Source organism: Aotus nancymaae, unplaced genomic scaffold (genome assembly GCF_030222135.1).
Source record: "Aotus nancymaae isolate 86718 unplaced genomic scaffold, 86718_ANA_hifiasm-v0.15.2.pri h1tg000108l, whole genome shotgun sequence".
Classification (NCBI taxonomy): domain Eukaryota; kingdom Metazoa; phylum Chordata; class Mammalia; order Primates; family Aotidae; genus Aotus; species Aotus nancymaae.
This window is the reverse complement of record NW_026988523.1, coordinates 11,629,619-11,655,193: the sequence shown is the minus strand read 5'-3', so window position 1 is coordinate 11,655,193 and position 25,575 is coordinate 11,629,619. Positions and strand designations below refer to the sequence as shown.

General features: G+C 39.3%; 1 protein-coding gene across 1 annotated transcript in view; it reads right to left on the bottom strand.

Moving 5' to 3' along the window:
* The window catches only part of SOAT1 (sterol O-acyltransferase 1), a 71,087-nt gene that overhangs the window by 32,469 nt on the left and 13,043 nt on the right, over nucleotides 1-25,575 (bottom strand). The window contains exons 2-3 of the mRNA XM_064370789.1: nucleotides 23,181-23,306; nucleotides 5,283-5,341 (exon numbers count right to left, since the gene is read on the bottom strand). Coding sequence (XP_064226859.1) covers nucleotides 5,283-5,341; nucleotides 23,181-23,298 — 177 coding nt within the window. The 5' untranslated portion in view covers nucleotides 23,299-23,306. The remainder of the gene's footprint in view (nucleotides 1-5,282; nucleotides 5,342-23,180; nucleotides 23,307-25,575) is intronic.

Sequence of the window (25,575 nt, the reverse complement as noted above, 5' to 3'; positions counted from 1 at the left end):
AACTCATAAGCTCAAGCGATCCACCTACCTTGGCCTCTCAAAGTGCTGGGATTATAGGTATAAGCCAATGTGCTCAGTCCAAAAATGTATTTTTAAGAAGTAGAAATAGAAAGTAATTTTTTTCATCTTTCTAAGCCAATGTGCTCAGTCCAAAAATGTATTTTTAAGAAGTAGAAATAGAAGGTAATTTTTTTTCATCTTTCTAATATTCACATTAGACCTAACATTCCCTCTATTAAGTTATGTACATTAATAAAAGTTCTACAATAGCAATTAGTGAAGACATTCCTTTGCCCTTCTTAACCTATTCATTTTTCTCTGGAAACTATTCTCAGAGGCGAGGACAGGCATGTCGTGTCCAGGCCAGGGCTGTACTATATGACCTTGTCCTTGTGGCTAACATTCAGTTCTCTCTCTTCTAATAAATCTGAGGTTTTGAGCTTTGAAAGAGGGTGAGTAGAAACTATTATACTGAAATATCCAAAGTATCTAAACTCTTCCTACTGAAATCCTTACTCTTTCCAGAGCCTGAATATTCATCTTCTCCTAAGATGCAGTGAGATATATTAACATCGTTTGAACATATTTTCTTTTATGCCTAAATAACCAAAGTAGGTTTCTGTTATTTGCAACCAAAAGAAATAGCCTAACATAATGTTAAAGCAAAGCTAGGCCAGACATGGTGGCTCACGCCTGTAATCCCAGCACTTTGAGAGGCTGAGGCAAGAGGATTGCTTGAGCTCAGGAGCTCAAGACCAGCCTGGGCAACATAGTGAGACCTTGTCTCTATTAAAAACAAGAAAAGCAAAGCTAATTTAATTGTTAATGTAAGTTGCTTGGGACTTAATCATATGAATCCCCCTTGGACTGTTCCAAGATCTTTTAAGTCTTGTTACAACACAAGTCTAAGGATTTCCAAAGGTCATAACTCAGAGTTACACAAGTTCATATGACCCCACTAGCATTAGATAAAAAGTATATACTTAAAACTTTTTTTCACAAGCATGTTAGACCTCGAAGTGACCTTAAGAGATTCAGTCAGTTCAAACCACTAATTTCAACACACTAATGTTATCACCTCCCTCACTCCTCTTCCCTTTACACTAAAAGGTTTGCTCAGTACTTGAGAAACTTCTTCATGCCTTTCTGTAATAACAGTTCCTCTATCTACACATCTAACTTTTTACAGAGTTCTTTGTTAGTTGCCCAATTTGGAAAATAAAAAATACAAGACACTCAGTTAAATTTAAATTTCATATCAACAAATAGCTTTGTAGTCTGCCTCAAATATTGTATGATTACTAAAAAAGTATTCATTGTTTATCTGAAATTCAAATTCGACTGGACATACCGTATTTTACCTGACAACTCGTTCTGTGGAGCTGAAACAGCTGCCCAATGAGACTTATTGACTACAATAACAAGCAGTGAATTCTGAAAAAGCTTTAGTCAGCTACACAATCATGACATAAATCTTTAGAGCTAAAGGGGACCTTGGAAACAACTAATGCAATGCTCTCACTTTAAACATCAAGGGAAGATGAAGTGACAACTGGGAGGAGCATGACACCAAATTACAAATGACCAGAAAGATTCCTAACTTTCATTTTTTAAAAATTATTTGTAAAATTCCACAAGAGAAAAGGAATTAGTAAGTGAAAAAACAAGCAAAGTTCATGGCTCCGAACAATGTTCACATACCTATCATCTCAAGTCCTTCCATGTTAGTAAATGTCAACCAATAAAGCTAAGCAACAGCTATAAAAAAGTGACCAATTAGAGATCTCTTATAAATGGGATGATTTAAGTAAATAAGATTATGTATATATGCCAGGCGCGGTGGCTCACATCTGTAATCCCAGCACTTTGGGAGGCCCAGGCGGGTGGATCACTAGGTCAGGAGTTCCAGACCACCCTGACTAACATGGTGAAACCCCATATCTGCTGAAAATACAAAAATTAGCTGAGCGTGGTGGCGCATGCCTGTAATCCCAGCTACTCAGGAGGCTAAGGCAGGAGAATCAACAGTGAGCTTCAACTCCAGCCTGGGCAACAGAGTGAGACTTCGTCTCAAAAAATGAAAAAAAAAAAAAAGATTATCTATATAAAGTACCTGGTATAAAAGCTTAGCCTGTGAGAGGACCTCTAAATGTAGTTCCCTTCTCCTACTGGCTCATCTGTTTCTCAGTCTTATACTAAAATATAGCTCCCTACCTATTCTGACTGTCTCCAAACTCTATATGCCATCCTGAACTTTCAGTTCAGAACAGTAGTCCTACTATATCTTGTTCAAAAACATTACAATTAGCTGGGCACAGTGGCTCATGCCTGTAATCCCAGCACTTTGGGAGGCCGCGGTGGGCGGATCATTTGAGGTCAGGAGTTTGAGACCGGTCTGTCCAACATGGTAAAACCCTGCTTCTACTAAAAATACAAAAATTAGCTGGGCATGGTGGCACATGCCTGTAATCCCAGCTGCTGGGGAGGCTTAGTCAGGACAATCACTTGAACTGTGGAGGCAGGGGTTGCAGTGAGCCGAGATTACACCACTGCACTTCAGCCTGGGCGACAGAGCGAGACTCCATCTCAAAAAAAAAAAAATTACAATTAATAAACAATGGTAAAACATTGAATCTCATTAGACAGCAAACAATTGATGAATAAAAACTTCTAAGTCTCCCAGGTCCTCAGGAGGCTGAGGCAGGAGAATTGCCTGAACCCAGGAGGCGGAGGTTGCGGTGAGCCGAGATCACGCCATTGCACTCCAGCCTGGGTAACAACAGCGAAACTCCATCTCAAAAAAAAAAAAAAAAAAAAAACTTCTAAGTCAAATCACCTGAAGTTCACCAAATGACATCTGTTGACTCATTCAGAGTATATATTAGGCGTATAAACTAAGCACTTAGCAATATAGAGTAGAGAAGACATCATTTCAAACTGCAATGTTCAGAAAACTGTAGAAGCAGCAAGATTTAACCTAGAATTTGAAGGATACATACTATTGTGATTGGTGAAGGCAGAATGAGGAAATTTCAAGTAGAAAGAGCTACATGAATGAGGGCATAAAAGTCGAGAAAAAATGCTTTATAATCTGGCCTCAATTTTTCAACTTTTTCTTGCCATTGTGCCCCAATAGGGACACAGATGCCCATCAAGTGCCCTAAAATATATACAGTGTAAGTTTTCTAACACCTACCTTTGTTCAGGCCACTGCTTTCCTTAACATCAGGGAACAAGTCTTGCGCAACTCTGCAGCCCTTATGTCACTTGCACAATACACGTAATATGAGCTAAACAAAGGTCCACCCTTCTTTCAGCTTTTCCCTTACTTCATTCATTACTTTCTCCTTCTAATCCTCCTAAGTGACCAAGCCAAAGGATTTCATAATTTTATTAATATTCGAAACAGACAAGTAGAATATTCTTTAAAGTTTTAACTTAAATCCTTGAAACATTCCCCCATTATCTCTCTTTCTGCCACCCCTTTCTACCCCTTTTCCCCAAAACCTCTACTTTCCACTCCAAACTCCCTTTCCCCTTTGGGTTTGTGATTCCGCATGGGAAAAGGTTCTCCTCCCACTTTAGATTTTTTAAACAGAGGAATGATACCAGAGACGGACTTACTTTTCACCTATTTGAAACTTTCCCTCACAAATAGAACATCATAGCCGGGTGCGGTGGCTCATGCACTTTGGGAGGCTGAGGTGGGTGGATCACCTGAGGTCAGGAGTTCAAGACCAGCCTGGCCAACATGGTGAAACCCCATCTTTAAAAAACAAAACAAATAGAACATCATAAGGTTTTGTGTTGTTGATAAGAAGGGGAGGAGCAAAAGAGGACAAAAGGAGAATTGAAAAAGAAATAAAAGACAAATGTAGGTATCCTGCCTGACTAGAGAAATAAGAAGGGTCAGAAACACCCAAGTAAACCACAAAAACAAAACCTATTTTAATCACTAAACTTGCAAGAAAGAATAGACGTCTAAAACTAGCATGTGCTTATACATTAAATATTTTTCTTTTCTTAGCCAAAATTATAAATTAGTCATTAGATAAGAAGTTACATAACAAATCCTTAAACAATCTCTTATGATGGAGAAACAAAGCACTAATTGGAAAAGACATTCACCAGAAATGACCTTGATCACTGCAGTGCTGGAGGCTTACACGAGTAACTTAACAGAATCAGGAAAAATAAAGTTTAACGCCCTATTAACTAGGAGTCTATACCCACAATTTCAAGTGCAGTAAATACATCTTTTCAATACCACTTTATAAAGCAGAATCATAAGGAATTAAATTGAAGACATCACAAATATATCTACAGGATGACGGGAGGAGAGCAGGGTAGATCTCCTCAAACAAATATGTTCTTGCAATAAATTTTCTGTGACAGCATCATCCTTGGACTCAAACGGTACTGACTTCCAACAAATTAGATAAAAGTACAAATACTATGCCCCTGGCCTTGGATGATAACTGAAAAACTAGCTCTGATAATAACAAATTCATTGACATCAAAGTGAGCATAAATAATCTGGCATACATAATTTCATGAAATATGATTACAAAAATGTTTCTAAATCTAGATTATTCTATAAATGCATATGTACATGCATATACGCATGTAACTAAATAAATAAAACAGGGCTACTTCATCATCACTGGATGTTTATATAGTCAAACTGGCCAATAAATTTTGGAAGTGATCTTCTCCTTGGGAAAATAGGAATTTGCTTTGGATTTAAAGTCAACTTATACCCAGGTATCGAATTATAATTTTTTTAAAAAGTATTCTTTGCTCTCCACAATTTCCTGAGGGTACTGAAGAATTCTGGTTTGTAGAACTATTTATCCCCACTTGAAATGATTCCATGATTTTTTTTTTTTTGAGTTGTTATTTCTACTTCCTTGACAGGAAATCTACTTCTAGATTCAGATTCAACATTTATTGGAGGGCTGCTATTTACTATGAACCATGACAGACACTTTCATAAAGCACTCATACAGACATTCAACTCTATCAACTATTAACATGGGTCACTAAAACCAAGATTTGCTGTAAGAGCCAGAAAATGCCAGTGATAGATGAGATGGGAGAGAAAAAGGCAATCTGGACCCTAACTCAGGATCCAGGTCGGCAGATCTTATTTTCTTGTTCCACAGGATAACAGCAACTGATGAACTGCTTAAATAATTATCTGAGCAATTTAGCATTAAAAATGTTGCCAAACAAAACTCTAAAACTCTACATGTTTGTTTCTAGAAGAGGGAATTACTTGCCTCTGCCTCTGCTGTCAACTGTATCTTCTTTGCTATCAACTGTTTTATGTCAATTCGACCTACGGGAAGAAAAACACATGACTTTTAAGTTGATGGATACAGCTCCCTAGTAGCACTATTTAAATCATGAAGTTGAAAACAAACAAATACAAAGATAACTGCGTAAACTATGGTACAACCACAAAACATGACAGCATGGTCAAAATAACTAGAAGGAAATTTATACATAATAATACTAAGAACAAAACTAGTAAATGTACACACAGTAATTACAACTACGTTAATTATGCAATGCTATAGATCCAATTCTGATAGCATGGGAAATTATATTCCCTGAGCTGATTCTACAATTGAGACTACTAAGATGCTGGGTAAAATAATTAAAAACCGAAAAACTATTAAAACATCGCTAAGCTAGTACAAATCCACAGAGGCAAAAAAGAAAAAAAGAAAATGAAACTAGAACCCTAGGGGACATGAGAGAAATGTAAGGATTCTCGCCAAATCCTAGAAATCTTGAGCTTCTACACGGACAGCAACACAGGGTACGGTATTTTTGCAGAATAGTACACAGAGGACAATACTTTATACAATGGCAAAGTCTAGGGCGTGCCCAAAATGGGAAGTCTAACAGAATACTGCAACATAAAGCTAGGGACCACACATAAGGCTGCAACCTCAGTGGATAAGAAAGAAACCACAACAGAAGGAAATATGTCTGTCTCTACTTGATGCTGTTCAGAGAGGGAAAATTTGCCCCAAGAACTCATAACCCCCTCACTAACGTCTGCAATCTAAACTCACACTATGTGGTCTGAAAAATCTGAGATAAATATGTTCTAAAGCAAACCCAAGCTGGGTCTCCAGGCTATTGGCAGACACAAATGCAATTCCTCCCTGAAAGATTACAGTATCAATCAAGGCCATACAGAATTCCAACAGATAAAGCTCCATAAAAAGGAGAAGCTGGTAGTCAAATTTCATAAAACATACCAGGAAACTAGGCAGAATAAATGGGAAACAGCAGAAACAAAGCCAAAAGATGCACATCTGAAAAACTAAAGATACTGGAATTGGTACTTTTAGGATAAAGAAATCAGGGGCCGGACATGGTGGCTTACACTTGTAATCCCAGAACTTTGAGAGGTAAGGCAGGCAGATCACAAGGTCAGGAGTTCGAGACCAGCCTGACCAACGTAGTGAAACCCTATTTCTACAAAAACACAAAAATTAGCCAGGCATGGTGGCATGCGCCTGTCATCCCAGCTACTCAGGAGACTGAGGCAGGAGAATCGCTTTAACCCAAGAGGCAGAGGTTGCAGTGAGTCAACATTGTGCCACTGCACTCCAGCGTGGGTGACAGAGCAGGACTCCATCTCAAAAAAAAAAAAAAAAAAAAGAATTTTGGTAAATGAGAACGGCTAAGATTTTACCCCTTCTCTACTAAAAATACAAAAGTTAGCTGGGTGTGGGGATGCGCACCTATAGTCTCAGCTACTTGAGAGGCTAAGGTGAGAGGATCACTTGAACCTATGAGGCCGAAGTTGCAGTGAGCCAAAAATGTGCCACTGCACTCCAACCTGGGCAACAGACTGAGACTGTCTCAAAAATAAAGTAAAATAAATAAAAAGACAAATAGTCCAATTAAAACACAGACAAAGTAACTGAACAGATATTTGTCTTTAAAAAAATGCCTAATCACCACATGAAAAGACATTCAACATCACTGGTCATCAGGAAAATGCAAATCACAACTACAATGAGATATCATTTCACACCCACTAGGATGGCAATAATCAAAAACAGAAACAACAAGTATTGGCTTAAATGCAGAGAAATTTAAACTATCCAGGACATTGCTGGTGGGAATGTTAAATGGCGCAGGGCTTTGAAAAACCATCTGGCCTGTAATCCCAGCACTTTGGGAGGCCGAGGTGGGCAGATCACAAGGTCAGGAATTCAAGACCAGCCTGGCCAATACGGTGAAACCCGGTCTCCACTAAAAATACAAAAATTAGCCAGGCGTGGTGGAATGTGCCTGTAGGTCCAGCTACTCGGGAGGCTGAGACAGAAGAATCGCTTGAACCCAGGAGCTGGAGGTTGCAGTGAGCTGAGATGGTGCCACTGCACTCCAGCCTGGGTGACAGAGCAACAATCTGTCTCAAAAAAAAAAAAAAAAAAAGAAAAGAAAAGAAAAACAGTCGAAGTTCCTTGACAGACTAAACAAAGAACTAACACATGACCTAGTAATTCCATTCCTAGGTATATACGCAAAAGAAAGAAAAACATACCCTCTCAAAAACTTGTATATGAATAATATTTACAGCAATATTAGTCATAATAGAAAGTGGAAACAAATACCCATCAACTGATAAGCAGATTAATAAAATGTAGTATATCCATAAAATGGATTAACAATAAAGCTGTAACATAGGTGAAACGTAAACATTTTGCCAAGTGAAAAGAGGAAGTCACAAAAGGCTACATATTGTATGATCCTATCTACATGGCAATGTCCAGAATAGATAACTCTATTGAGACAGACAAAATGCTGGTGGTTGCCTAGAGACTGGGCGAGGCGTCATGGCAAAAGGGAATAACTGCTAATGGGTACAGAGTTTTTGGGACGTGATGCTAAAAATATTCCAAAATTCATTTCATTCTAATTTCTCTGTTCTGAAACATTCCTTTCTGTACATTAAGTTACAGTAATGTAGCTTCCTGGTGTTTAACTTGACTGTGGTATTAATTCTGACTGAGAATCTTTTTTGAAATTTTATAACAAAAATTGGATTTGAAAGGTATGACAGTACTCTTTTTTTTTTTTTTTTTTGAGACAGAGTCTTGCTCTGTCTCCCAGGCTGGAGTGCAATGGTGCAATCTCGGCTCACTGCAACCTCCACCTCCCGGGTTGAAGCGATTCTCCTGCCTCAGCCTCCCAAGTAGCTGGGATTACAGGCGCATGCCACCGCACCCAGCTAATTTTTCCATTTTTTAGTAGAGACACGGTTTCGCCCTGTTGGCCAGGCTGGTCTTGAACTCCTGTCCTCAGGTAATCCGCCTGCCTTGGCCTCCCAAAGTGCTGGGATTACAGGCGTGAGCCTCCACTCCCAGCCATCTTTTTTTTTTTTTTTTGAGACAGAGTCTTGCTCTGTCGCCCAGGCTAGAGTGCAGTGGCATGATCTCGGCTCACTGCAACCTCTACCTCTAGGGTTCAAACAATTCTCCTGCCTCAGCCTCCCAAGTTGAGATTACAGGCAATGCACCACCACACCCAACTAATTTTTTTGTATTTTAGTAAAGACTGAGTTTCACCATATTGGCCAGGCTGGTCTCCAACTCCTGACCTTGGGATATGCCTGCCTCAGCCTCCCAAAGTGCTGGGATTACAGTCATGAGCCACTGCGCTCAGCTGAAAGGTTTAACGGTATTTTTTATGAGAATGTGCTGTTTTGTGTAACTCCTGTGTATGGTGCATACTGAGCTTTATTATTTCCACAGATTTATAGACAGTTTTTTATTTTTACACAGAATCACGGTACTACTATAATTTTAAAACCAGTTGGATTAATTGATGTCTACCCTTTTAATAAAATATGGGTAGAGTTTTTTGGGTTTCTTTTTGAGACAGAATCTCACTCTGTCACCTAGGTTGTAGTGCAGTGGCACAATCACAGCTCACTGTATCCTCTAACACCTGAGCTCAAGTGATCCTACTGCATCAGCCTCCCCACTAGCTAGGACAACAGGTGTGTGCCAATACACCCAGCTAATTTTCTTTTTAAGTGATTTGCCCTGGCTGGTCTGACTTGAACTCCTGGCCTCAAGTAATCCTCTTGCCTCGGCCTCCCAAAATGCTGAGATTATAGGCATGAGTTGCCATGCCTAGCCCAGGGTAGAGTTAATTTTGAATGCAATCTGCCATTATTCACAAATGAGGCTGTGAATAATGAGATATTAATTATCTTTATTCTATCTTTTTAATAAAGTGTCAAGTTTTCTGTTATATTATGGGAACCAAGAAACATCAGACATCATTCTGTGCACAGACCTACACAGATAAGCAAACAAAACAGAATGGAATAAATGCTAAAAAGTGTGAAACAAAAAAACTACAACATCTAGTTTGCTATCTTTATTAAAATAAAAAACCTATGATAATGAACTATCATTTTAGCAACTGAATGTTTAAAAATGAGAATTTGTGGCCGGGTGCAGTGGCTCATGCTTGTAATCCCAGCACTCTGGGAGGCCTATGCGGTAGGATCACAAGGTCAGGAGTTCGAGAACAACCCGACCAACATAGTGGAACCCCGTCTCTACTTCTAAAAAGTAAGTGAGAATTTGTGTTTTCTCATTTACTGTACATGGTAATAGCTTAAGTATTTTTATTTCAGCATTAACAACTGCTATTGTATATTTTGCCTAAAAAGAAAGACTAAAACCCATTCAAATTTATAAAAGTAATTTCCCAGAAAAAAAAAATAGTGAACAGAAATATTTACTTTGCCAAAGTGAACTTGAGAGGCATATTTGGGGTAATTTAAGCTTAATAACCCCTTCCCTTAAAAACAAACCACAAAAACATAAAAACAAACTCACATGCATACTGCTTTATAACCTGCTTTTTTCACTTAATATATTGTAAACATTTTTCCCTGTCGTTACATATTCTTTTTGTTTTGTTTTCCTCACTTACTGGTATTCAATACGTATTCTTTTATATTATTTTTATTGCCCTATTACTCTGTTTTTATGGTAGAAATATAATTTACTCTTCTATTGGACATTTAGACTGTATCTTTTCACAGTATGTCACTTGGAAAAAAGACATGGAGAATGAGAAGATACAAAATGCATCTAATCAGAGCTCTATAAGGAGAGACAATATTTGAGGTGATTATAGCTGAGAACTGTCCAGAACTGTTGAAAGACACAAATTCTAGGATAAAGTCAAAGAATTTCAAGTAGGTTAAATAATCTACTTAGATACATCACAGTGAAACTGTCTGACACAGAGGTAAATAAATAAATAAATAAATGTGCCCAGAAAAATATCAACCACACAAGTACTGCAATTACAACGTGTGCCTGACTTAACATCAATGAAAGCCAGGAGACAGTGGAATATCTTCAGTTGTCGACAGTGGCAGAGTTGATGACTGGGAAAAGGCTAGGTCATATAATAACAAGGGCTTCAAGAAAAGTAAGAATTTTATGCAGGAAAATACTGAGCTGATATTGGAAGATGAAAAGGATCACAAAACAGAGAAATGCAATAAATCCAGACAAAAAGTGATGTTGTAAATGGCAAGGAGAATGGAAAGCAGAGGATTAATTTAAGATATTCACAAATTGGTAACTGATTAAGAAATATAAGGGTAACACAAAAGCCCATTTGATTTTTCTATAAGTTGTATGAATATATTTTAAATTTAGTTCTATGACCAGACCATGGTTTCATAAATAAACTATTTATTTCATAAATAAAAGACAGAAACTTCTCTTCAACTAATTCGACTACCATGGGGTGGGGGGGTGATTGGTAAGGAGACTGTAAAAGATTAATTTTCACTATGTGCCCCTTCCAAAACGAATCTGTCTATCTATAAATAACATGACAGCCATCATTACAAACTGGCTTTGAGATGCAGGGACTGGAAAGTGAGAAAAAAGGTTTTGTTCCCAGAGTCTCTGAAGACCCCACTGAAAATGACAAAGTTAAGTAAGTGGAAGAAAAATATATTTTAAAAAGCCAATTCATTTTCCTTCATCTTCAAAATAACTCTTCATACATCCAAAGAAATTCTTTACTTTCTAAAATTTAAAATTTTTAAATTAGATGTCAAAAAAGCCAAAAGAATGCCTAAAAGCTAATATCTAATATCAACTGCTTTTTTTTCTCTTTTTTTGAGACAGATTCTCACTTTATTGCCCAGGCTAGGGAGCAGTGGTTGTGGCAGGATCATAGCTCATTGTGGCCTGGAACTCCTGGACTCAAGGGAGCCTCTCACCTCAGCCTCCCAAGTAGCTAGGGCTACAGGTACATGCCACCACACTCACATGCCACCACACCCATCTAATTTAAAAATAAAAAAAATTTGTAAAGGCAGAGCCTCACTACGTTGCCCAGGCTGGTCTTGAACTCCTGGCCTCTTGCAACCCTCCTGCCTTGGCCTCTGAAATTGCTGGGATTACAGGGATGAGCCTACCCACATCCAATGATTTGAAGAACTATTTACAATCACTCAACTCAAGGCTTCTCAATCTCTAAAACACTGCCCCTGAAACAATGATAAGCCAGGACTGAGGGTGATGTAATTTCTGAATTAGTTGCCCACCTCTAGTAATACACTAACCGATAACACTAGGAGTCAGTTATTTGCTACCTGAAACTTAATAGAACCCCACATAAGTTCATAAGGAAAACTATTCAACATTTTTTCCCCTAACCTTCTGATTTCTAAAAAACTCAGGCTTGCAATATTTATCTTCATAAACAAATGCTACCTCTTTCAAAACCTACTACATTTAATAGGAATGTTTAACATTTATTCCTTGACATGTCAAAAATCTTATTTTAACCAGTTTTGGTGAAAATGTTTGTAAAATTACAACATGCTTTGCCACCTTAAAAAAAGAAAAAAGAAAAAACCCACCAGACTCCAGGCATGCTGGCTCACACCTATTACATATCCCAGTACTTTGTGAGGCCGAGACAGGAGGGTCACTTGAAGCCAGGAGTTTGAGACCAGCCTGAGCAATAAAGCAAGACCCCCCCATCTCTACAAAAAACAAAACAAAAACATACTTTAGCCTACATAATCTTCAGAAGGAAGAGTGATCCATTGTTGTACTATACTATTATAGTAATACCTTTAGCCAAAACGGAAATGTGGAGAGCAACCAGGCCCCACGCAGCAGCCCCAGGGAGCTGCTTACACTAACAATCCTATACTTCTATTACTACATTCAATCTACTGCCAAAGTTACACAGAAGAAGAGACAAATAACCAGGCTTGTTAAATTGGTAACTAATTGATTCAATGTATACACTCACGCATTAAGTAAAAGCCCTCTAAAGACCCAATACATGCAGAGCAAACCCTCCCTTGAGGATCTCAAGAGAAAACTGCAAATAGAGAAAAGGATAATACAGAGAAGGGCTGTGGAAGAATGAGGGGTGTAGGAGGCTTTTGCAGAAGAAGTCAATATTTGAACTGAGTCTCAAATAATAAAGAAAAATTATGGTGAACAAATGCTAGAAACATTATTCCAGGCAAAGGAATGAAGCATGAAGACTTGTTGGATTTTTCTGAGGCCTGAAGCTCAGTCAGATGCCTCTTAATGCCATGCTCTCTTTTCTTTACAATATTGTATTTAACAGGCTTTTGCCTAAGGGAAGCTTATCTACTTACTTTCTAGGCCACCAGTTACATTCTTGATCAGTGCTGTCCTATAAACATATAATGTGAATCACTACGTGTAATTTTTAAATTTTTAGGAGCCACGTTAAAAAGTGAAGAGAAACAAGTGCAAGTAAGTCTCTGAAATCTGACATATTACAACTATAGTGTTTCTCAATTCAGACTAGCCACATTTCAAGTGCTCAACCAGACTATATTAAACAGTGTACTTCTAGTGGCGACCACATTGAACAACGTAATTCTAGATCATGGGTCAGAAAGCTTTTTCTGTAATGGGCAGTATAGTCTGCAACTATATAAAAACTACCCAGCTCTACTGTTGTAGCATGAGAAAGCTCTATAAACACAAGCAAACGAACATAGCCACGTCTGCCAACTTTGTTCTAGACGGCCAAGTTTACTGTAAATCTGGTTGGCAAATAAAACGGACAAGTACATACACCTTATTTTTTATAATGTAACATAGCTATGGCGAACACTAATGGTTGCTTCTCAAATAAGGACATGTATGTCACTGCCTTTGCCAGAAACTGATTTAAGAATGGGCATGAATATCAGGCAGCAAAACAGAGGATCCACTCAAGCTGATTGAGAAAAATTTAAAGAGGTCCCTTTTGTAAGTGTGTGGCCACAGTTGAAGAAAAACAACAAAGAATGGTAAGGATGGTGTGGAATTCTAGGCCTAGTAATAAACATCAGGAAAGCTGTTACCATCCTGAGGCCAGAAAGGGCAAATGAGGGAAATGGTTAGCAGAGCCCAGAGAGAACTCCTTAGAGAGAAATATTAGAAAGGAACGATGGTTACCTACCAGGGAACCTACCAGGGAGAGAACCTTAATTATAAACACACCCACCTTACTCTCTGCTCTTAGATCTCCTGAAAACATCACTGGCCAAATCCTACCAGAGCCACACAGGGCATAGGAGACTATTGTTGCAGTTCTTAAGGTCAGTCTCCCAGGGAACAAAGTAGGGTAGAAAAGACTGAAGAAGCAAAAGGTAGATAGCTAGCCTAACTCGTAATCTAACTGGCCAATGAGACATAAAAAGTCTGTTGGGGAATTTCTAGGGAAGGTTTCATCGCTAAAGAGAAACACAGGGAAAGAGACAGTTTCTCTTCTGATAGAAGTCATTGTTTTGGTTTTCCCGTTTTCTTAATTAGCACAGACTTACTAACCCTCTGTCATTGTTTCTATGGGTCCCTTATCACCACCACCAACTTCCTGGACCCATCATGCCACCGACTCCAGATATTACCCGCTATCTGCCTTCTGATTCCAACTTGCCATGTGCTATAGAAAAAATTAGGAAAATGGGCCCATTCTAAACTGCTGCTGTCAAGCCTCAGGCAGGCCAGCAATGAAAATATACCATCTTTGTCTTTGCCTCTTGATGAATTTCTGTGACATTCCTCACAAAAGTAGTTCAAAACCTTTTCCATTTTCAAGTCCCAGACCACCAAGCAACTTTTAGTTGTTCAGTTTTGGAATCCTTAAATGTCTTCTACATTTCTTAATTTTCGCTGTCTTTCATCCTTTTCTCCAACATTCCTGTGTCACAGGAAGAGTAGCCCATCTCTTTTTCAAGACTAACCCTTCAAACTATTATTGTCTTGATCTTTCCCCATTCAAAAAGTTCAACCCACTGAGTCAAGTATATTGTCCACATTTACATTCAGAGACAATTTGTTCTTTAAAAATCATGTTTCAGAAATTATGATATGGATGTCATCAATGGTATTGAAAATAAAATCTGTGGTTCTACTCTTTTCAAGTATTACATATTTAACTTGCTTTAAGTAACTGAACATCAAATCTATTATTTAACAATTTATTACTTAGGTTGAGAATAAATTTTTAAAGTAAATTTTTAAAGTTACATAGTAATATAATGTAATAGTAATATAAATGGCAAAATAACTGAAATTTGAGAAACCATATTTTTTTTTAAAAACCATCCTTTTGAATGATCACTTTAACCCTCATGACACGCTGTACTTCTCCTTCTAATATAAAATATTCAAAGAAAGACGTTTACACTTCTTATCTTTGCTTTCTTGCTAGCCCATAGTTCCCACCCAGTTTTGCAACTCTTCTCTCCCTGAAGACATTAGGGCCTCCAAATTTCTAAATCTCCAGCCTTGTTAAACCTGCTACACATTGTAACAGATAGTCTTGCTCTGTAACCCAGGCTGGAGTGCAGTGGTGCAATCCTAGCTCAATGCAACCTCTAACCCCTGGGCTCAAGCAATCCTCCCACCTCAGCCTCCTGAATAGCTTGGGCTATAGGAACATGTTGCCATGCTCAGCTAATTTTTTTTTTTTCTTTTTGTAGAGATGGGGTCTTGCTATGTTACCCAAACTGGTCTTGAACTCCCGGTTTCAAGCAATCCTTCCACCTCAGTGCTCCTAGAAAGCAATCCTTTCCACTCCCAAAGTGCTTGGATTATAAGCATGAGCCACCACATTTGGCCTCATTTCTATTTTCAAAATAATGAAACGAAGATTCAAAGAAATTAAACAACTTGCACACTGTCACATGGCCAATAAGTAACTTATGAGCCTGAAGAAATCCTTGTCTTCTGACCCCTACTCATGCAGCAGTAAAAGGAAAAAAAAAAAAAAAGGGCCAGCCAACTTATGTGATTACATTCCTAAAGATGACTAAGGAATACTAAACAGTGACTAATAACCAGTTTTCAAGTTTCAGTTCTTTTAACAAATGTTTTCTTCATCTACTTGTGGGAAGTACAGAATTAGCTAACGTGTAGGCACTGACTAGAAGACTTTTACTGCCTAGAAATTCAAACTCATTTTTAAATCCTGATTGTTTTCCAAAAAAGTCTCATTGACCATGACTTAGAATATCTACATTCCAGCTTCACTTTGTTCTCCACAAAGCAATACAAGAGTCACTTGAAAAATCACTTTTATGTCCATAGTATGGTTGGGCTTATGAGTATTTCTTGAAAGAGTCAATCATTTTTCAATCTTAATAATAAAAGGAAAGATAAGACTGCACAATCCATCTGTAACCGTCTACGGCTCCACTGACCCCAAAAACTCTACGACGTTCTCAACTAGTCACATGTCTGCACTACTTCAGAAAAATGGAATCTGAGCTAGACATGTGGATTACTATACATTCCTACAGAAACAGAGATTTAATAGATAATGCTGAAACAACTAGCTAGCCATTTTGGAAAACTAGAAAATCAAATCCCCAAATCATTCATTCAAAAATAAATTTCACATGGATCAAATATTTCAATATAAAACAACAAAAAAGTAAAAAAAGTTTTCTTTTTTCATAATCTTGGATGATTTCTAAGCATGACAAAACAACCTATAAGCAGCCAGTCGTGGTGGCTGACGCCTGTAATCCCAGCACTTTGTGAGACTGAGGTAGGCGGATCACTTGAGGTCCCGAGTTCAAGACCAGCCTGGCCAACCTGGTGAAACCCCATTTCTACTAAAAATACAAAAGGCCGGGTGCAGTGGCTCACACTTATAATCCCAGCACTTTGGGAGGCTGAGGCGGGTGGATCATGAGGTCAGGAGTTTGAGATCAGCCTGGCCAACATGGTGAAACTCTGTTTCTACTAAAAAATAATAATAATAATACAAAAATTAGCCGGACGTGGTGGTGCATGCTTGTAGTCCCAGCTACTCTGGAGGCTGAGGCAGGAGAATCGCTTGAACCTGGGAGGCAGAGGTTGCAGTGAGCCAAGATCGTGCCACTGCACTTCACCGAAAAAAAAAAAAAAGAAAAAAAAAAGCTAAACATGGCAAAGACAAACCACTAGTTAGAAAATATTCAAAGTTCATAATCAAAGAATTCATTTCTTTAATATGGAAAAAGCTCTTAAAAATAATAACCACCAGATAAGGAGTAAAAGTGAGCAAAATATATGAACAGGGCTTTTAAAGAAAAAAATATATATACATGGTCAATAAATATGAAACCATTTCCCCACCTCACTTAAAATTCATAGAGGACAAATTTATGCTATATGTATGTTGTTTTTTTACCCATCAAATCAGCAATTTTAAAAGACTGGTGAGATTATTGCCAAGAGAGTGGTGAACAAGTATAGATAGGAATATAAAGTAGCATAATATTTTTTTTAATTTGATAGTATCTAAATTTTTTTTTTTTTGAGACAGAGTTTCACTCTTGTTACCCAGGCTGGAGTGCAATGGCGCGATCTTGGCTCACCGCAACCTCCGCCTCCCGGGTTCAAGCAATTCTCCTGCCTCAGCCTCCCGAGTAGCTGGGACTACGAGCATGCGCCACCATGCCCAGCTAATTTTTGTATTTTTAGTAGAGACGGGGTTTCACCATGTTGACCAGGATGGTCTTGATCTCTTGACCTCGTAATTCGCCCACCTGGGCCTCCCAATGTGCTGGGGTTACAAGCGTGAGCCACTGCGCCTGGCCTTTTGTATTTTTAGCAGAGATGGAGTTTCACCATGTTGGCCAGGCTGGTCTCAAACTCCTGACCTCAGATGATCTGCCTGCCTTGGCTTCCCAAAGTGCTGGGATTACAGGCGTGAGCCACCATGCCCAGCCAACCAAATTCGTTTTGTGTTTCTTGAATAAGGACTAACAGAAAAGAAAACAGCTCCCAAATTGTCTAGAATGAGGACAATAGATTGAGATTTTAAAGTTTATCATGGGTAACCTACAAAAGTATTAAATAGCCATATAAATCCCAATTGGCCTACACCCCTTTTTAAGGCTATATAAACAGATTTCTATTCCATAATCACAATTATCTGGGAGATATATATATACATATATTTTTTGAAACAGAGTCTCACTCTGTTGCCCAGGCTGGAATGCAGTGGCACAATCTTGGCTCACTACAACCTCTGCTTCCCAGGTTCAGGCGATTCTACTGTCTCAGCCTCCGGAGTAGGTGGGATTACAGGCACCCACCACTATGCCCAGATGATTTTTGTATTTTTAGTAGAGATGGGGTTTCACCATGCTGGCCAGGCTTATCTCGAACTCCTGACCTCAAGCAATCCACCCTCCTCCCAAAGCGCTGGGATTACAGGCATGAGCCACTGCACCTGGTAATCTGGGAACTCAGATTACTCAACTAGAGTAACTTTGGCTTATTTTTCTTTTATTACCATATCTGTATCAACTGTGTAGGCTGCCTATATATGCAACAAGGTAATTTGCCTTATTACCACCAAACTTACATCATAGTGTCTTGTTTTAAATCAAGAGATAATTTCTGGTAGGCATATCAGAGGATTTCATGTAGATTATAATTCTCAGTTGATATACAGCAGGGAATTACAAAAGCTAACTTAGGAACTGGGAAAGAAGAGCTAGCAGCAACACCAGTAAGATAGTATCTTAATGAACACAGTGCTATATACACATAAAGAGTGCTTTCCTACTTGCTATCCTTGGCTTTGCCTAAAAGGCAACCTAAGCACTCACTGACAAACTATAAGATTTGTCCAAAATCATCCACACAAGCGGTCATCAGTCAATGACAACATATACAGTAAGACTAAGTCCTATTTCTTTTTGAGGTTTGCAAATCTTTTATACTTCCAGTAGTTGAAACCATTTTTTTTTTAAGAGACGGAGTCATACTATGTTGCCCAGGCTGGACTCCAGCTCCTGAGCTCAAATGATCCTCCCAAGCAGCTGGGGACTATAGGTGCAGGCCACACCACACAGAACATGTTGATACAATATTTCTGAGAACTAACATCACCTTTAGCAACAAAACCAGAGTCCCTATTAAGCAGCCAGAATGCTATGGTAATTGAACACTGACCATCTCTTTTTGCATGTGTTTTGCTCTCCTCTTCTAGAAGCTGTAGATGTCCGTTTTGTTTATCTGTCATCTTGATAAAGTTGCATCTACAGCAGTCTATCATCTGACATTCCTTCAACTACTGTATCTACGTTTGAAATGCCGCACTGACATTGTCATGATGAGGATTAGAAGTGGTAGCGGCAGACATCCCACACAACCCAGGTATAGAATCATTTCTAACCAGCCCTCTGTTTTGGCAAATAAATGGCCTTTTCACGCAAAACTGCCAACTGAACAGATTTTTTCATTTTGAGGTATTGAAGGTAGTCTTTCTAAATCCAGAAAACCTAGTCATCTTTCATTTAAGTACGCAAGGCACTGTTTTTAGTGCCAAAGGTTTAAAGGGAGTTGACTGAAAAAGGTTGAGATGGGCTGGTTTTGAAAAGCAAATGTCTTTATTACTTCCTACTACAACGATCCTCTCTGGAACCTGCCTAGTCACACTAGCATTTGTGACTCCTTGAAATCCTTGGTCTAGGTCAGCATTTGGTGGTGCTACTTTTAACTCTTCTGGAACCCTCATTAACAAATGCCTTCAGTGTGTTCCATTTCACACTGAATTCAACTAATTTCCACCACCTCAGCAGCAGTGAAAGAAGGAAATGCTGCCCCACTCACCAAATGTATACTAATTGCTGCTTGCTATTTGGCACTATCTGCTTCTATGCTTCATATCAAATCCTTTGACTTGCTTCAATGTGCATGTGTTAAATTTAGAGCCACTTTTGTCCTCCTGGGCCCACTGGAGGGTCCCCAGCAAGGGCCACTATCCACCGGCTGCCAGGGCAGTTGGCTGGGCACTGAGAGGCTGCTGGAGCCTTATCTTCTTACTTACTTCTGGCCTTTCCAATTTGCTCTATACTCCTATCCATGAAAAGCAACCACAAATCCATCTGTACTACCTACCTTCAACCTCTCTAAAAGCAAACAAAACACCACACACACACTATACTGTCTTAATGTCTTTGCAAGCGCATACCTCTCTAGCTTGAAAGTCCTCTCCCAGTCTTCTTACCTCAAAGGCCAAACTCAAAATCTACTTTAGTGAGACTTTCCACCATTCTAAAGCATGGGATCCCCCCCTCCCCAGTTTGTCTCTATTTGGTTACCATAACTCACTTAACTCCTATTTATAACAAAGGATTATTTTCTGTTTGGGTATCTTATGTACACCAACTTCAAGCTCCCTACTAAAAAACCTGGTACACTACCTTACATTTAGATCAAAGGTGCTTAAACTGACACTAGATTGTTAATCTGTTGGCAGGAAGGCTATCATCAAAAGACAGATAATAACAAGTCTTGGTGAGGATATAGAGAAATTGGAACCCTCATACATTACTGGTGGGAATGTAAGAAGGAATAGCTATTTTGAAAAAGTATGGCAGTTCCTCAATAAGTTAAACATACATTTACCATGACTCATCAACTCAACTCATGCATATACTCAAGAGAACTGAAAAAATATATTCTATAAGCTTCTACACAAATGTCCATAACAGCATTATTCATAATAGCCAATCATTGTAAACAACTCCCCAAAATAAATATCAACTGACAGATAAGCAAAATGTATCATAACTACACAATGAAATATTATTCAGCCACACACACAAAAAAATGAAGTACTGATACATATTAAAACATGCTACTCAGCCGGGCGCGGTGGCTCACGTCTGTAATCCCAGCACTTTGGGAGGCCGAGGCGGGTGGATCACGAGGTCAAGAGATCGAGACCATCCTGGTCAACATGGTGAAACCCCGTCTCTACTAAAAATATAAAAAATTAGCTGGGCATGGTGGCACGTGCCTGTAATCCCAGCTACTCGGGAGGCTGAGGCAGGAGAATTGCCTGAACCCAGGAGGCGGAGGTTGCGGTGAGCCGAGATCGCGCCATTGCACTCCAGCCTGGGTAACAAGAGCGAAACTCCGTCTAAAAAAAAAAAAAAAAACAACAACATGCTACTCAGGAGGCTGAGGCAGGATGATCAAGGCTGCAATGTGCTATAAGCATACCTGTGAATAGCCACTGTAATCCAGTCTGGACAGCAGAGCAAGATCCCCATCAAATCAAAAAAACCAAACAAACATGGAAAGCATTATGCTAAGTGCAAGCAGCCAGATAGAAAGAACACATGTTCTACAAATCCCCTTATAAGAAATGCCCAGATCACGCAAATCCGAAGTGACAGGAAGTATATCACTGGTTGCTAGAGGCTGATAAAAATGTTTTGGAATTAAACAGTGATGGTTCTACAACCTTGTAAATATATTAGCAACCACTGAATTATAAACTTTAAAGTGGTGACTTTAATGGTATGCAAATATATTACTAAAAAATTAAAAAGAAATGAAGGCCTGGTGTGATGGCTCATGCCTATAATACTAGCACTTTAGGAGGCCAGGGAGGGCAGATCACTCGCCAGGGGTTTGAGACCAGCCTGGCCAACATGTTGAAGCCCGACTCTATTAAAATACAAAAATTAGCCTGGCGTAGTGGCACACATCTGTAATTCCAGCTACTCAGGAGGCTGAGGCAAGAGGATCACTTGAGCCTGGGGGGTGGTGGTTGCAGTGAGCCAAGATCGTGCCACTATACTCCAGCCTAGGTGACAGAGTGAGACTGTCTCAAAAAAAAAAAAAAAAAAAAAGAAAAGAAAAAAATTAGGAGGAATGGAAGGAAAAGGAAGAGAAGGGGACGGGGAAAAGGGAACAAACAAAGGAGGAAGAGGGAAAGAAAAAGGAGAAAAAGGGCCAGGCATGATGGCTCATGCCTGTAATCCCAGCACTTTGGGAGGCTAACGTGGGTGGATTACCTGAGATCAAAAGTTCAAGACCAGCCTGACCAACATAGTGAAACCCCCGTCTCCACTAAAAATACAAAATTAGCTGGGCATAGTGGTGCACGCTTGCAATCCCAGCTACTTGGGAGGCTGAAGCAGAAGAATGGCTTGAACCCAGCAGGCAGAGGTTGCAGTGAGCCAAGATCACGCCATTGCAGTCTACTCTGGGCAACAAGAGCAAAACTGTCTCAAAAAAAAAGAAAAGAAAAAAGAAGGGGAACAAAGGGCACCTAGACCAGGCTGGGCACGGTGGCTCACAGCTGTAATCGCAGCACCTTGGGATTACTCCCAAAGCACTTACTCCCCAAGATGAACAAATGTTACAGTAGGTGAAGCAACACTTTCAGATTAGCATTACTTACATGAAGGTGGTTAAAGTTCTTGATTTAAGCTAACCAATTCCATTTTTAACACCTGCACTAAAACCTGGACTGACTAAAACTTAATGAACTAGGACAATAAAGCACTGAAAATGCATAGAAATTGGACAAATTTAGAATCTTTTAAAAAATTGGAACATAAAGAGAAACATCATAAACAGTGACAGAAAGTTTCAATTAAAACAATTTTTCTGTCCCAAGAACTGGAAAGAACAAACAAGCAGGAAGTTTCTAATGTGTGACAATGTAGGCAGGGGAAACAAGCTGGATTATCACTAAGTCCCTAAATCATGGAAGGAGAACTCTCCCCAGTATTGGCTCATCCTCCTTTGCGTACATTTCACATTTTATATCACACTAAAAGTAGCCCATACCCAATATAAATATGTCATATACAGCTAACTAAGAGCCCATCAATAAACCTCATTATGCCAACTCAAGCAGCAATATTTACATTCCTGGTGGGATCCAGCTGTTGATATTTAAGTTTAAATTTAGGTCGGAAATACAAAACTGTTTCTTCATGAAAAGGGATGAAATGCCAAAGACAACCTGTCTCAGAAGGTCCCGCGCCTATTTGTTAACTAAACAAGTCTCAAATTTCAAATCCTTGTTGAAATCAAACCTTTATAAATGTCACTGCAAATGTCGCTGATGTAATAGATGACATCAATTAGACTTGTGTTTGCAAGTCTATCATTCATAATCATAAACCTTGACCTGAATGACAAAGCACTATCGTATTCCTCTTTGTAGTCACGCATTCAGCAAATGTGGATACAAGAATGAATAAAACCCCCTAACTAGGCTGGGTGCAGTGGCTTGTGCCTGTAATCTCAGCACTTTGGGAGGCCGAGGCGGGCAGATCACCTGAGGTCAGGAGTTCAAGACCAGCCTGGCCAACATAGTGAAACCCTGTCTCTAAAAAAAAAAAAAAAAAGCCCTAACTGCTCCCCTCCCAAGATTTATAGCTCAGTATTGAACGGGGTTAGGCACCCTGCTAATTACTCACATTTTACTCATTACAACTATTATGAGAGTAATTAATTTAAAGACTAGTACACTGCAATAATCTAATTATGTGTACAATTTTGGAGGTTTTCTCATTCACTTAACTTGGAGCTTGGCAAACAAATCTGTATTGATCACTGCTGTAACCCCAGCATTCATCGGGGCACCTCAGCAATTATTGGTAGGTTAGGTGACTGAATGAATGGTATCTAAAACACAGCAGATACTAATAGATGTCCACTGAATTAATTAACAAGAAACGACTTATTTTCTAATTTCTTTACTAGACATATAAAACTCTCACCAAAGAGATGGCAATACTTATTCTATAATGTATTTGTTCTCTATTTCACTAATTCACCTCAAAAAACATTTTTTTTAAGTCTCACCATTACTAGGTGTCTCTAGGGATTCCTTTGCAGGGTTTCTCCGGTCTTCATCTTCCTCAGGATTTTCCCTGGACTTTGACAGCCGGTTTCTTAGAGACATCTTCTCTTCGCCCACCATTGTATTGTCTAGGAAAGAAGATGCAAAAAGCTTTTGTATTAGTCCACTCTCACACTGCTATAAAGACACTACCTGAGACTGGGTAATGTATTTTTTTTTTTCCTGACATGAAGGAAGTGCAGAGACTGGGTGATGTATAAAGGAAAGAGACTGGATTGTATCACAGTTCCTCATGGCTAGAAAAGCCACAGGAAACTTATAATCATGGCAGAAGGGGAAGTAAGGCATGTCTTACATGACAGCAGGAAAGACAGAGCAAGGAAGTGCCACATTTAAAACCATCAGCTCTCATGAGAACTCCCTCACTATCATGAGAACAGCATAGGGGAAACTGCCCCCATGATCCAATCACCTCCCACCAGGTCCCTCCCTTGACATGTGGGGACACAGAGGCAATTAGAGATGAGATTTGGCGGAGAGACACAGAAGCACCATATCAGCTTTGAACTAAGCATCTGGCTTATGTCAATTTCACAATACCACTGTATTTAGGAGAGGTGAAATTTGATGACATAATCTCTTCCTTTTGCATTAATCATTTTAAAGCATTTGCTGGGTACAAGATACTCAAGATACAAGTTTGAAGAAATCAGCTTCTATAAAATAATTTAACTGGTTTCAAAGTCCCCTTTTAAACATAGACCCCACACCTTTTTTTTTTTTCAAGATGGAATCTCGCACTGTCGCCCAGGCTGTAGTGCAGTGTTGCAATCTCGACTCAATGCAATCTCTGCCTCCTGGGTTCTAGCAATCCACCTGCCTCAGCCTCTCGAGTAGCTGGGACTACAGGCATGCACCACCATGCCCAGCTAATTTTTTTGTATTTTTTAGTAAAGATGAGGTTTCACCAAGTTGGCCAGGGTGGTCTCGATCACCTAACCTTGTGCTCCACCCGCCTTGGTCTCCCAAAGTGCTGGGATTACAGGCATGAGTCACCGTGCCCGGCCAACCCCACTCTTAAAGAAAAATTTAGTTGAACAAAACATTAAGTATGTGAAAAAATTAAGGATTAAATAGTAAAAGGTAATTACAAAGATGCCACAAGGTAGAGCATGATTTAATAACAAAGTCAATGGTAAAAGCAATACGTTAAGTTCAGAGACAGCAGAGATTAGCAGAAGATATAAAGGTTTCACAGAAAAGAAGGTATTTTAGACAGAGTCTTGAAGGATGAGAACTGCGCATTCCACATGCAAGAAAGGATTAAAACAAGGACCTTATAACCCCCATTCAGGGAACCAAGACTGAATTGAACTACAACAAAAGCAAGTTTTTGTTAAGTATCTACTAAGTACAAGGACTCTACCTGGTGTTTTAAGTTTGCTCATTTAATCTTCATAACACTCGTGAAAAAAAAATACTACCCTCAGTTTTCACATGAGAAAACAATGTTTTAAAGTAGTTACCATCGGTATCCTCCACCCATGCACCAGGAATACACCTGCAGTTGAACAAGTTGAGTGTATTACGAATGCACACCACAGCCCCAGGTACTAGGGTCTGCTTTTCTTCTCATTACAATGACTTGCTCAAGTCCACACAGCTAACCACAGAGCCAGATTTGGAACGGCATTAGTTGGATCCGAACTACAAAGATCACTAACTACTGCGAGAAAAAAGTTGGTAACAGAGAAATGTGATAAGGAAAAAGACCAGAAAGGAGGACAGGAGTCAAACTATAAAGGCCTAAGAAATGAGACGTTTTTCAAGAAGGCAGTGGTGAGACACTTGAATCACTGAAAAACATGATCAAAGTCACAAAGATCAATATCAAGATAGTACAAGATTTACTCTAAAGCCATGTGTTTCACCAGCTGGGCATGGTGGTATATAGCTGTAGTCCCAACTACTTGGGAGGCTGAGGTGGGAGGATCACTTGAACCTAGAAGTTTGAGTCTAATGTGGGCAACGTCGCAAGACCACACCTCAAAAAGAAAATTTTATTTATTTATTTAGTTAGTTATTTTTTGAGAAGGAGTCTCACTCTGTTGCCCAGGCTGGAGTGCAATGGCATGATCTCGGCTCACTGCAACCTCTTCCTCCGGGGTTCAAGTGATTCTCCTGCCTCAGCCTCCCGAGTAGCTGAGATTACAGGTGCCTGGCCACCATGCCTGGCTAATTTTTGTATTTTAGTAGAGATGGGGCTTCACCATGTTGGTCAGGCTGGTCTTGAACTACTGACTTCAAATGATCTGCCCACCTCGGCCTCCCAAAGTGCTGGGATTACAGGCATGAGCCACTGCCCCTGGCCAAAAAAAAAATTTTAAATAAAAGGTA